Genomic DNA, 12977 nt, shown 5'->3' with positions numbered 1-12977 from the left:
AAGTCAAAGGGTATGCAACCTTTTCAATGGAGACCAGGTGAAACAGCAAAGATCCAGTTTTTACTTATTATTACAAAGTCCCATTTATCCCGCAATAAGCTAATTACGTGGCAAAACCAGAGTGAATCTCGCTACTTACCTTCTCTACACCTACACCGGAGAGAATCATAGCTCTCTGATACTACTATAGTGGTAAGTAACCGAGATTGGCTGTATTATTACAGTGTTTAGCATTTTCTGACACCATTAACAGCGCAGAAATTTTATTATTTTTTTCTTTAAAAAAATTGCAGACACCAAAACAATCACCAAACTTTAGAAAAATTTTGATTAAAAAATCATTTGTCCTCGGAAAGTGGAAGATTTTCTCAGAAGACGACGTCTAGAGATTGGAATGATCTTCGTTTCACTCTTTCTGAAATTCAATTCATCCCCAATTACTTTATAATACCCAGGTGCGTTTTTTTTGCTGTGATTTTGACTAGAACAGTTGATTAATGGTTATGGAGTTCTTTTTTAGCTTCAAAAGCTTGTCTTTTTGGGGATTTTAGTTGGGTTGGGTTCTGGGTATGCATGATGTTTAGTAAGGTTGTGGAATTAAGGGTTCTAGAGTGGTCTGGCTTGAATTTGACTTCTGGGTATTCTAGGATTGCTGAAGATTAGGGCAGTTCAGTTGGATCTTTAGTAGCTGCTGTGCTAAGGGTTTGTATTTGTTCTGGGTTTTTGTTCTTGAGTCTGGCATCTGGGTGTTGTTTATTGGTTGCCAAATTTGAGTAAATTAGGTTTTGGATTACAATTTAATTTGAAAGTTCTGGTTTTTAGGGTTTTTCCTTTTCTGGGTGTTTCTCTTTGATTTGGTATCTGGTAGGCTTTTTAGGTATTTGTTGAATTATCTGACTGTGTTTTCCTTGCCATTGATTGTGTCTTTTCCTTCTTGTTGGCCATTACTTGTAGGGTAATTGCTTGAATTCATATACTTAGGTAGGGAAATTCGTTGATTAAATTTGCATTTGATCTGTGCAAGAACTACTATGTGAAACTAAGAGCTCAAGCTAATAGTTAAGTCCAATCATAGATCTTATATTAATCTCTTACACACCCCACACGCAAATGCCCCTTGGGCTTGCAGCGTGTACAACACAGACTCATCCCACCATGTGTTTTTAATTCCACAAATTAGTGAGGTTGTCAAGACTCGAACCCTCGACCGTTTAGTCCAAGAGGCTCTAATACCATGTCATGGAACCGATTGAACTAAAAACTCGAGCTAATATTTAAGGCCTAATCATATGTCTTATATTAATCTCTGACACCCCCACATGCAAATGCCCCTTGGACTTGCAGCGTGTACAATACAAACCCATCCCACCATGTGTTTTTAATTCCACAAATTAATGAGGTTGTCAGGATTTGAACCGTTTGGTCCAAGAGGCTCTGATACCATGTCATGGAACCGATTCAATTAAAAGCTCGAGCTAATAGTTAAGGCCCAATCATATGTCTTATATTAATCTGTGACAGAGAGTAGCTCATTCGTGGTTTTTGTTGTTGATATTGATTCCAAGTATCAGTAACTGTGTCTTGATGTACCTGAAGGGTGGTTTTATGGCATATAAATCAATCTTAGTGAAACTAATCTGCGTAGCATCTGCTATCCCGACTTGTGTTTTTCTGTTTAGTTTTGAAATTTTTAACATGATTGTTGTTTCTTAGAGGTGTCAAAATGGGTTGTCATGTCATAATCATGTTATGTGATCTATATACTCAGACATGATTATATATGATTTAAATACAACAAAAATGATAATCGTGGTTGTAGCTGTAAATCGTGTTGTTGTGTCAGAAATTCGCAGTCCTATGCTTGGTCTCGTATATATGTTTGTTGCTGTTCCTTATATTCCTGTTTCTGTCTCTTTAATTGCCTTTTTTTTACTGAAGCTTGAAGTTAGTCGTGCTTCTTCCAGTTTGGCACTTCGGCGTGTAGATTAGGGGGTTGTGCTGATCTGTTTAAGGGAACAAAGAAGGCAAAGGGTGATGGTAATGTATGGGGGAGCCAGGTGGGTGTGAAAGATGCGAACGAAACCAACGGGATGCCGAGCTTTGAGTTGCCCACTTCCAGTGCAGTGTAAAGTTTTCTCTTTGCTGCGCTTGTTTCAGTTACCATTCAAATTCACGTTTTCCATTTCACTTACCTTCCTGTTTCTATATCTGCAATAACGGATATAGAATTCATAATATTAGTTGCCAAATACTGCATATATATATAGATTGAAGAACAACGAGAGATTGGAAAATGTTCTTGTGTATATTATTACTGATTAGATATAGTTATTTATACAAATGGTAAAAAACTAAATAAGGAAAGCTAATAAATTTACACATGTTGAACTATGACTATTTGACTTTGACTATTGACTATTGACTATTTACATCTACGCATACTTTAACACTGCCCTCAAGCTAGAGCATAGATATTTATCATGCCCAACTTGTTACAAATATAGTTTACCCGTACCCCATTTAAGGCTTTAATGAAGATTTCACCAAGTTGTCTATCAGCTCTGATATAGATTGCAGAAATGGTGTTCTTTTCTCTCTTCTCACGAACATTATAAATTCTGGGAAAACTCGACCCAGAAACCAAAACACTACTCACAAGGCAAATAATAAATTCTGAAAAAACTCGATCCAAAATCCAAAACACTGCTCAGAAGGCAGATAATACATTCTGGGAAAACTCGACGCATAAACCAAAAAACCGCTCATAAGTCAGATATAAATTCTTGAAAAACTCGATCCGAAAACCAAAAAACTGCGTGGTTAAACTTCCCAAACCATGCTTGAGTACTTTGTTTCAACCCATATGGAGACGAAAAACTTTGCCATACTCCCCTAAGCAACAAACCCATGTGGTTGCGCCATGTGGTCCCCATGTAAGAAAGCATATTTTGATATCCAAGCAATCAACAAAATACTATCACGATTTTGTCCAATATGCCAATAGTTGGTCCAATTCCAGTAGTAAATAGTCCGTAAATCAACAAAATAGAATGGAAAGAAAGTCAACTTTCCATAATCCACAAAGAAATGGAGAAGTTCTACTTTGCATTGTTCTTCAGAACAGAACACCTCTGAGAAAATCAACTCAGAAAAAAATTCAAACATGAAATGCTAGGCTCTGATGTGAGATAAGAAACGGTTATCTAACCCTTTCCCCTCATGTTTTTGTTCTTTGGGAAACGCAATCCAAAAGAGCAAGAACACAAACCGACAATCTAAGTTGGCCCTGATTGGAAAATGTTCTTGTATATATTATTACTGATTAGCTATAGGTATTTATACAAGTGTTAAAAAGCTAAACAACGAAAGCTAATAAAAGCTAGTAAATTTACACATGTTGACTATTGACTATTGATTATGACTATTTGACTATTTATATCTATACACACTTTAACAATTAGATATATCTGCTGCTTGTGAACGGAATCTTGTCTCATATTTGGATATTGAATTGTGATCCCCGTGTTACAATTTAGTGAATAAGAAAACAATTATCAGTACAATTAGTCAAATAACGTTAGTATCTTGAATGGTTGTAGATATGGATTAGTGATATAGCTAATTTAATATGCCCTGTAATAGTTTCAAGCTCTCTAGATAGATTTTCATGGCCTTTCCTTGTCATTTGTAATGTATTGCTTATGAGTAACTCTTGATGAACTCGGGTTTGGTTCCCAGTGGCATAGGTGGAAGCACAATCCATTCATATCGAGTTTCTGATTTTGGGTCAACCGATCATTCTGTGGCATTTCAGTTAGATGGTGCTATTGACTTGAGTACAAGTAAGTAATCAAATAATCCGGCTTTAGAAGGAAATTCGCCATCTCTGAATATCATTAATAGTAATGGATCTATGATACATATGGAATTGCAGATACAGTTTTCGGTTCAGCTAAAGCAAGTAACCAAGCGCCCTCATCTAATCCCCGTCATATTGGCTTGTTTGATAAGGTGATTGCGTTGATCTATCTTTAGTATGGTGTTTAATAATGTACTACTAGCTTCTTCTAATGTTCTTTTTTTCTTTCTCCTCTCTTGGACCCGACAGTCGACTACTTCCTTTACTATCAATCCATCTGCTGCACGGGCTGAGTCTCGGAGATTGCCTTCCGAAAAGGGTCAACAGTTGAACCTGGTTTCTGTATCTAGTGGTAATACAGAGAATTGGGAAGAAAACAATATGGCTGATGGTAGTCCTAGGACTGATATCTCTACTGATGCGGATACCGATGAGAAAAATCAAAGGGTGCTATTTCCTTTCTTAACTTAACATTATTGCTTATTATCTATGTTGCACGAAAACTTTGGTTTTTAAAGCTTTTCCATATCTGTTCTGTTTTGGAAACCGGAACTCTTGGAAACTTGTACTAAACGCTTTAGATCAGGTTTCCATAAAAAGGGCGGCCCGGTCGCATTACGCGTCCCCGCTGAGCGAGGGTCCGGGGAGGGGTCCCACCACAAGGGTGTATTGGGGGCAAGCCTTCCCTTGCCAATTTAATTGGCAAGAGGCCGCTCCTAAGACTCGAACCCGTGACCTCAGGTCACACGGCAACAACGTTTTACCGTTGCGCCAAGGCTCGCCCTCTTAGAATCTATTTTTCCATAATTTAAAAAAAATTGGAAACTTGTTTCCTAGAATCTATGTATGACCTATATGGTTCTCGCATCCCGAGGGATATGTGGGACTCCCGGTGGCCCCTTTGTTTTAGGAACGGGGCCGTCTGGCCGATTTTCAAACTATGGACCGACTTGAATGTGTTTTCAAAAGCCGATCAATGCTGATAACATGCTCAATAATTCCTAATATTTTCTAGATTATCCCTTTTATATATCCATATATTTTTATTATTTACACGTTTCGAGGGCGAGCCTTGGCGCAACGGTAAACGTTGTTGTCGTGTGACCGAGAGGTCACGGCTTCGAGTCGTAGGAGCGGCCTCTTGCCAAAAAATTGGCAGGGGAAGGCTTGCCCCCAATACACCCTTGTGGTGGGACCCCTCCCTGGACCCTCTCTTAGCGGGGACGCGTAGTGCACCGGGCCGCCCTTTATGGTTTCCTTTTTTCCGTTTCAGTATCCGTTTTCATTTCCATGTAACATAACTTATTATCAGCTTCTGAAGTTTTAAAGATCTTCAGTTTTTTCATGGAGTTGGTCACTAGAAATTGCTTCGAAATTAACAATTTCATGGTTCACATATACAGTTTGATAGAGGTCAATCAACTGGTCTTGCGGCTTCTGATTCCAGCGACAGGTCAAAGGATAAAATGGATCAGAAGGTAAACTATTACATTCTAATGCATAAAATATCAAGTATGGTGCATAATTTATCTTACTGTTTATTTATCTTTCGATGACGAGTTGTTTGTTCACACTCTGTAGACTCTTCGTAGGCTCGCCCAAAATAGAGAAGCTGCAAGAAAAAGTCGGTTAAGGAAGAAAGTAAGTTCTCCTTGCTCCTGTACTCAATTGTAAGCAACATTTTGTACTCATCTCTTCCTTGTCATCTCCGAACATAACTTGTCATTCTCGCACGTCCTTCGCTCTGCATTTTATTGCCAGCAAATGTGCAATATGAACCCATTGAACCCATCTGGCTGAACATGTTAACTAGATGGTATTGATAGGACTATGCCTTTGCTTGAGCCTAACATGTTATGGTGAGGAAGGCAACTCGATGCGATTTATCGACATTTAAATGTGTTATTCTATGTTAAATAACAAGTATTTCAAAACTTCCATATTTGAAAGGTTCAATCAATGATATTGAGAAACATAATTAACTTAAATTTATCGCTATATATAGATTTTAGGCATAAAAGGTAACTCATCATATATATATAGGCCTAATACATCGCTAGCCCCCCTTTACTTGTCCAAAAAATTCAACTTCGCCCCTATTCTTTTAAAATGTCCTCTTTACCCTCCTAGACTTGTTTAAAGTGGCCTATTGACCCCTTAAAATCCATGTGGCAGAGTAACGAGAGATTCTGGAAAAGTCGAAATGTGTACACTTTAGGCAAGTTCAGGGCCAATATATCACTTTAAGAAAGTTGAAGGGGTAATAGGTACCTTTTAGAGAGTTAATGAGTCACTTTAATCAAGTTCATGAGCTAAATAGAACTTTTTCAAAGTACGGTAGGTAGTTGCCTTTTTTGGACAACTATAGAAGGAGGCTAAAGATGTATTAAGCCTATATATATATATAATTCGGTCACTTTGGGTTTTTTCTTTTTTCAATGAAACAAACCACATTGATATGAAATTACTACAAACTTCAGCTTGAAATTGAATTGAATTAACTGGACACCGAATTCCCTAAGTTCGGTTGAAACCGAATGACAAATAACCTTAGTCAGGGATCTTCAGAATGGGGTTGCGGCTGGTGAGTTGCTTGTTTTTATCCGGAGTGATAAATTTACATTTAGTATGTTTCTTTACATGTCTTTCCGTCTGTATAATACTTGGCGCATGTGTGCATAATGACCTCTAGGGGTGTCAATTTCTGACATAACAACACGGTTTAAAGAGACAAGTCGCTTGACAAGATTATCATTTTTGTGTAATTTATATCATATGGAATCATGCAGAATACATATAGATCTCATAACACGATAACCAGTTTTGACATCCCTAGTTGCATCTATCCTTGTTCTTCCTGTAGGCCTATGTCCAGCAACTGGAGAGTAGCCGATTGAAACTGACACAACTAGAACAGGAGCTGCAGCGGGCTCGACAGCAGGTTATGTTTGGCTAACTCGTTAACACCATGCTGTGCCATTGTACACACTATCTTCTCGAGGGTTCACTGTCTCTTTCGCTTATTATTATCATTATCTTTCTGATGCAGGGAATATTCATATCGAGCTCAGGAGATCAAGCCCATTCATTGAGTGGAAATGGTAAGTTCTAGGAAAATTCGCAATATTTAAAATACGTTTTCTTTCAGTGAGAAAAACAGCCATAAGAAAATCTTTTTTCAAATCTCTCTCTCTCAATTCTTATGATTGGTTTAGTTAATCAACACATTGAAAACTCTTACTTCTACATAAGAGTTTTGCAGATTATCGATTTGGCATAGGCCTAGTACTTCGTAAATTTATTTCTCATCTAATTTGGAATCTGTAGCGCTATTTAATGTTAGGGGTGTCAAACGAGTTGTCATGTCATAATTGTGTTATGTGATCTATATATTCCATGTGATTATTTATGATGTAAATGCAAAAAAAAAAAATGATGATCATGTAAAATGGGTCGTGTTAGGTGGATTGTTGTGTCAGAAATTGACGGCTCTAATCAAATTGTCAAAATATGAAGTCTATACTTCATCTATGATTCTAATTTCTAGTTACGTCTGATGCTTGCTATGAATTGCCGCTTTGCCCGTTCTGTAGATTGCATGCCTTAGATTAACAAAAACATAGTACCCTGACTATGAAATCGGAATCTTTGCTAAAAATAGCATTTAATTCCCCGATAAATTTGTCCGAGGTGCGCAAATGCTAAACTTTAATATAGTACAACTGCATTTTTAGATCATTTTTCCATGGCTTGACCAGAATTTTGCTGTTATATCTGTGAATATTTCTGAGTGAAACTTGAACTTACTTATCTGTATAGTGACTTAATTATCATAAAAAAACAAAAAATTCAATATTGTGCAGGGGCCATGGCGTTTGATGTGGAATATGCTCGGTGGCTGGAGGAGCAAAATCGACAAATCAATGAGCTGAGATCAGCTGTCAATTCGCATGCGGGTGATACTGAACTTCGCATTATCCTAGATGGTATAATGGCTCACTACGACGAAATTTTCAGGTTGAAGAGCAATGCAGCCAAGGCTGACGTTTTCCATTTACTATCTGGCATGTGGAAGACACCTGCCGAGAGGTGTTTCTTGTGGCTCGGTGGCTTCCGTTCATCAGAGCTCCTAAAGGTGATTTCTTCGTCCTTAAAAACGTTCTGGTATATGTGGAACGGTAAGTGAATTCTAGAGTGAATTAGTATAGAAACGTGTTGTATGATTAAATATCATGTCTTCAAAATTCGTTAGAACACTGTTCTTCTTTCGTGTATATACCTCCAATGGCGGGCGGCACGGTTGTCTTTTATTACTATGCAGTTTGTTTGCGTTGCTTATTTGAGTGTGCATACAGCAACACCATTTTAAATCCGTCTTTTGCTCAGAACTCGAACCCACCTCATTTATGTCTATCTAGTTTACTTCGTTGCTCATGTCGGATGTTAACCGATGCAGCTTCTCGTGAACCAATTGGAGCCTTTGACTGAGCAGCAGTTGGTGGGAATAGGTAACTTACAGCAGTCTTCCCAACAGGCTGAAGATGCGTTATCGCAAGGAATGGAAGCATTGCAACAGTCCCTGGCTGAAACATTGTCTAGTGGACCTCTCGGTTCATCTGGCTCGTCTGGAAATGTGGCAAATTACATGGGTCAGATGGCAATGGCCATGGGAAAGCTAGGGACTCTCGAGGGGTTCATTCGTCAGGTAATCTTCTAAAACATCATGTATGCATTTCCCATTATATGGAGATTGGATGAAACACCTCTAAAAATCGATTTCAGCATTAACATTCTTAACATTTCAATGATCTCGTGTTTTCTCGTGACCCTTTTCTCCCTAGCATTTGTCTCAGAGGACTTTCTCTTTTCATATCAGGCTGACAATTTGCGGCAACAGACCCTACAACAAATGCACAGAATATTGACAACCCGCCAGTCAGCTCGTGCACTCCTTGCGATACATGATTACTTTTCAAGATTACGTGCTCTTAGTTCGCTTTGGCTTGCACGACCTAGAGAGTGAACTTAACAGTATCTTTCACATTTGCAGGAAATCTAACCCGCATAAAAGGGTTTTCTAGTGTCCAAAAGATAATAATTTTTATTTTTTTTCGACATTGCTCGTGCTGTAGTTTCAGAGGTGTAGCAGGGAACTGCTCTGTATCAGCCATTGTAATCTTAGGCTCACATAATTTGACTTGTTCAGGAACATATACATCAATGTTAATTATTCATAGTTTTGTTATTCTCATCTTTTTCATTTTCTGTCCGCACTGTAATCCAAGACCGAACATTGACTATCTTGTAATCCGTTGTATGTAATGAATTTGGAAGTTTGCGACGAAAATCGCTAAATGAGTTTGTTCATTCTTTTACATCTTCTCATTTGTTATGGTAATTAAGTTGCAGAAGAAGAGTTTCTTGGCTGCCTAGTGGAGTTACATTGCTCAAGCTTTGCTGAATTGGTAACAAAAACAAATTACCATGTTGCTGGCTTGATGGATTCAAAATATATTAGTTGATTTTACTTTCAAAATTATTGACATTTAGTTTAATCTGAGTTGTCTGATTTCCCATGTTGAGAAATTGATGTTATCTATAGTAGAATTGTAATAAGATGTTATATATCGAGTAGAATTGTATAAGATGACAACTCGTGTCATGCAATATATTCGTTTAATAAGAGCTCAAAGTGTAAAAATAAAATAAAAATACAAGAGTCAAATCTAAAAAATATACAAATGCGAGGTCGACCAAATACAACTCGAAACCAATTTGGCATTTTTCTCTTTTTCATTGCCATGAACTTTCAGAAGAGCCAAGAACTTGTTTAGCTACTAGTAACATTAGTTATATATATACAATTATCTGTTTACTTACTAGTGCTGCTTGCTGATTTTCCTTCTAAAATAACTATGAACAGTTATTTCTCAATGCTAGCCGAACACTTTTATATCTATTGCTCGGAGTAAAACAACAAAAAAGATCTACAAAAAGGAAAACTAAATGGACACATGCACAAACGATTTAATATGGACCATTAGCTAAAAGAAGGTAATAAATCTGGTTCCAGCAATATGGACCATTAGCTAAAAAAAAGTGCTTTATCCATTGTAAAAGACAGCAATAGCAGTCTAATATTATTTGGGAACTCCAATATTGAAAAAAGGGAAACTAACAAGAAGGCACGTGCACAGAAGATTCAAGTTCAGAAGTAGTTGGTCTTATAGAAGTTCTTCAGGAACTCAGACAGGCCTTGGTCTTTGGTGTCCAAATCCTGCACAAGCCCTTCACCGACTACATATTGGCCAATAAGATGATGGCGCTGCTTAGCATGCTCAACAACGTTATTCAGCTCTTCCATCCCGTTGAATAGAAGCATATCAATCACCTGCAAGTTGCTACTATTAGAAAAGAAAAAGAACCAGAGGTTTCGTGTAAGCGAAACTCGTCATACAATTGGAATGCACAGTGCATCCTAGATATAGCATAGAGTTGTTCTTGAAGTGGAGTGAGGGAAACGACAAGGGTAACATGCATCCATGACCCCTGAACTGTAGTGCTACTAACATTATGGCTTCTAAACTTCATTTCGTGACATTAAATTCTTTAAGCTTTATATTATACTAACACTACATTCCAAATGAAAGAAACCCCGTTAAAAAAGTTAACAAATGATGACCTGTAAATAGGCATTTGACAATAATTAGATAAAAAAAAAAAGTCAATGATATAGGCAAACTAATACAAGTCATCATTATGTTTATCTTTTAAACGGATTTTCTTTGATTTGGACTTTAATGTTGGTATAATGCAAAGTTCAAAGACTTCTATGTCACAGATTGGAGTTTTAGAGATCATAATGTTAGTAGCGCTATAGTTTATGGGGTCATAGATGTACTTTACCCCAACAACAATGAAAACTTTTGATCTCTGCTAGAAAAAATAAAATTTCTCGTTCATGTTGGAGTCAAATAAAACATTTGGAATATTAGGCCTTAGGTTGGAAAAATGGAATTTGTGAATGCAGTAATTGAGGGAAGAGTTAATACAGTCTGATTCCAGGAAACAAAGCAAATAGAAGGATGGAAAATTTCACTCAATGTCATGCGATTTATCACTCAAGTTATAAGCAAAGTAACTAATTTATATTTTCAATCTGCAATGCCAGAAATAGAACGCTGCCTGTTGTTCTACTAACAGGAAGATTTTCTGGCAAGAAATCTGAAATGTCTGTATTTCAATCTGCAAAACCAGAACTAATACTTGGCCTTTCGTTCTATTAACTAGGAAGGTTTTCTGGCAGGAAACCTGAAATGTCTGTATAACAAAGTTTTTCTCCAATAAAATAATGCAAAACTTAGACATTCAAAAGTAAAGTAGCTTTCCTTTTACTAAGTGGATTTCAAGTGACTATAAATCAGAAATCCTTCTCCACATGTCATTGCAAACTGAAGTTTCAGTTAGTGTACAGATAGAATTGACAAGGATTAATATGAATAGAAATGAACTGTGAGATTATTATTCACAGTAGTATAATTAGGGGTGTCAAAATTGGTATCATGTTATATGATCTATATATTCCACATGATACATGTAATATAAATGACACAAAAATGATAATTGTGTCAAATGGGCTATCTATCGTGTTGCTGTGTCAGAAATTGACAGACATAAGTATAATGGGGTCAGTGGTCACAGGGGTTAAACTAGCAATTGAAACAGGAGATGGGTAACAACACAAGTCCAATCATATACAACTGGATACGGGGATGAAACAAAAAACATGATGAATTCATTTGCATCTGCAAGGATTTTGTAGAAAAATCTATCAAGGTTTCAGCGTACAACAAAAGGTTTCTCAACTCAAGATAACTTCATTTGATTTTTTTTAGTCTAATTAACTGCTTATGAAAGCTCTACTCCACTCATTTTCAGTCTATTAAGGATTTAAGGCTCTAAGCCAGTCTCTGCTTGAAATACTGCAACAAAGAAATAATCAACTTGCTATAAATTCTACCCTTCTCACTTATCCATCCATTGTGTTTTCCAACTATGACTGAGATACATACATTGCTGGATATTCACAGAGAAGGCTTAAAACCTCTAACCTATACATCGAAATAGCTGAACACCTGACTTATCAAATGGTAGAAATGAACTTTTTTCATGATCATAAAGAACTTACCAATCTACAACTGGAACATAAATTAACAAGAAAAATCAAATACAATTGAATGCATCTCATACAAAAGAGTACCATTCTCCACTACCAAAGTGTAATTCTGGACAAAGAAATGGAGTTTCACATCCATCCTCAAATAATTATCAGAAATAATAATAAAAAAAGCAACCTCAGGAATTATAATAAATTATCAAACAAAACGTTTCAAAATCAGATCTAAATTATGAAAATCAAGCAACAACACGAATAAAGAGGTAGAGAGGACCTTGGGATTGGTGATGTTGGAATGCTTGCGAATCTGAGAGGCGATATTGGAGCGAAGCTGGGCCTTGGTAACGACCTCATCAAGGTTGTAGATATCCATGACCGTGGGAATCGATCTACAGGCAGTTCTAAAGAAATCGAAGACCCGAGCCTTTGCCTCAATCAGACTAGCCGAATTCGGCGGCACTTTCACACTTCTAAACGACATCCTTTCTTCCTTCGGTCGCCTGAATCGCTCAGATGATCGAATCCTCAGTCGAAGTGAATCGCAGATGAACTCTACGGTGTTTCAACAAAGACACCAATCCAATTAACTAGCAAGGTGTTCAATTGCTGTCAGCTAAGGAGGAAATACTACGTCGTTCTGAGGATTGAGAGTTAGGGTTAAAACAGTGTCGTTTATATGCAGCAGCGTATACTATTTCTTATAGATTTTTTTTTTTTTTTTTTTGATGAATATTTCTTATAGATTTTTATTGTTTGATCGAAATATATATATAAAAAACCTTTATTTTCCTTCAATGATAAAAAAATAATTCAAAATTCATTAATTTTTTAGTTTAATTTAAAAAAATAAATAAAAATAATAGGGGTATGCGATAACCTTCCGATTACCAACTCTATATAATGTGGGACGATCCAAAAAAATTATTTGTAACGGATATATGA

General features: G+C 36.8%; 2 protein-coding genes across 3 annotated transcripts; one reads left to right on the top strand and one right to left on the bottom strand.

The window, feature by feature from the left end:
* The first annotated feature begins 215 nt into the window (after positions 1–215).
* LOC136223569 (transcription factor TGA6-like) lies at positions 216–9234 on the top strand. 2 transcript variants are annotated; one of them, XM_066011652.1, is made up of 12 exons: positions 216–455; positions 1939–2125; positions 3739–3842; positions 3935–4011; positions 4109–4306; positions 5263–5337; positions 5441–5500; positions 6723–6800; positions 6909–6960; positions 7723–7994; positions 8316–8564; positions 8701–9234. In XM_066011652.1, exons 2-12 carry the CDS (start codon positions 2091–2093, stop codon positions 8782–8784), a joined length of 1284 nt encoding a protein of 427 aa, XP_065867724.1. In that variant the 5' UTR covers positions 216–455; positions 1939–2090; the 3' UTR covers positions 8785–9234. The 2 variants fall into 2 exon arrangements, with proteins under 2 accessions (XP_065867724.1, XP_065867723.1); XM_066011651.1 differs by having other exon boundaries at positions 218–455; positions 8736–9234.
* A 646-nt stretch (positions 9235–9880) lies between these two features.
* LOC136223570 (NADH dehydrogenase [ubiquinone] 1 alpha subcomplex subunit 6) lies at positions 9881–12676 on the bottom strand. The gene is made up of 2 exons (XM_066011653.1): positions 12310–12676; positions 9881–10250 (listed from the first exon to the last, which is right to left on the bottom strand). The coding sequence occupies exons 1-2, from the start codon at positions 12514–12516 to the stop codon at positions 10068–10070; spliced, it is 390 nt and encodes a 129-aa protein (XP_065867725.1). The 5' UTR covers positions 12517–12676; the 3' UTR covers positions 9881–10067.
* Positions 12677–12977: the final 301 nt, after the last annotated feature.

The sequence above is a fragment of the Euphorbia lathyris genome, chromosome 3 (assembly GCF_963576675.1).
Source record: "Euphorbia lathyris chromosome 3, ddEupLath1.1, whole genome shotgun sequence".
In the NCBI taxonomy this organism is placed as follows: domain Eukaryota; kingdom Viridiplantae; phylum Streptophyta; class Magnoliopsida; order Malpighiales; family Euphorbiaceae; genus Euphorbia; species Euphorbia lathyris.
Note: the sequence above shows the minus strand (reverse complement) of the source record. Positions and strands in the feature narration are given on the sequence as shown.

What these genes read in the sequence shown, in the direction of transcription:
- LOC136223569 (XM_066011651.1), top strand. Translation starts at nt 2,091, where the DNA reads ATGCCGAGCTTTGAGTTGCCCACTTCCAGTGCAGT. An exon ending in TGCTATTGACTTGAGTACAA is followed by an intron (nt 3,843 to 3,934) that starts GTAAGTAATCAA and finishes ATGGAATTGCAG; the next exon opens with ATACAGTTTTCGGTTCAGCT. An exon ending in TGCAGCGGGCTCGACAGCAG is followed by an intron (nt 6,801 to 6,908) that starts GTTATGTTTGGC and finishes TTTCTGATGCAG; the next exon opens with GGAATATTCATATCGAGCTC.
- LOC136223570 (XM_066011653.1), bottom strand. Translation starts at nt 12,516, where the DNA reads ATGTCGTTTAGAAGTGTGAAAGTGCCGCCGAATTCGGCTAGTCTGATT. An exon ending in CCAACATCACCAATCCCAAG is followed by an intron (nt 10,251 to 12,309) that starts GTCCTCTCTACC and finishes AGCAACTTGCAG; the next exon opens with GTGATTGATATGCTTCTATT.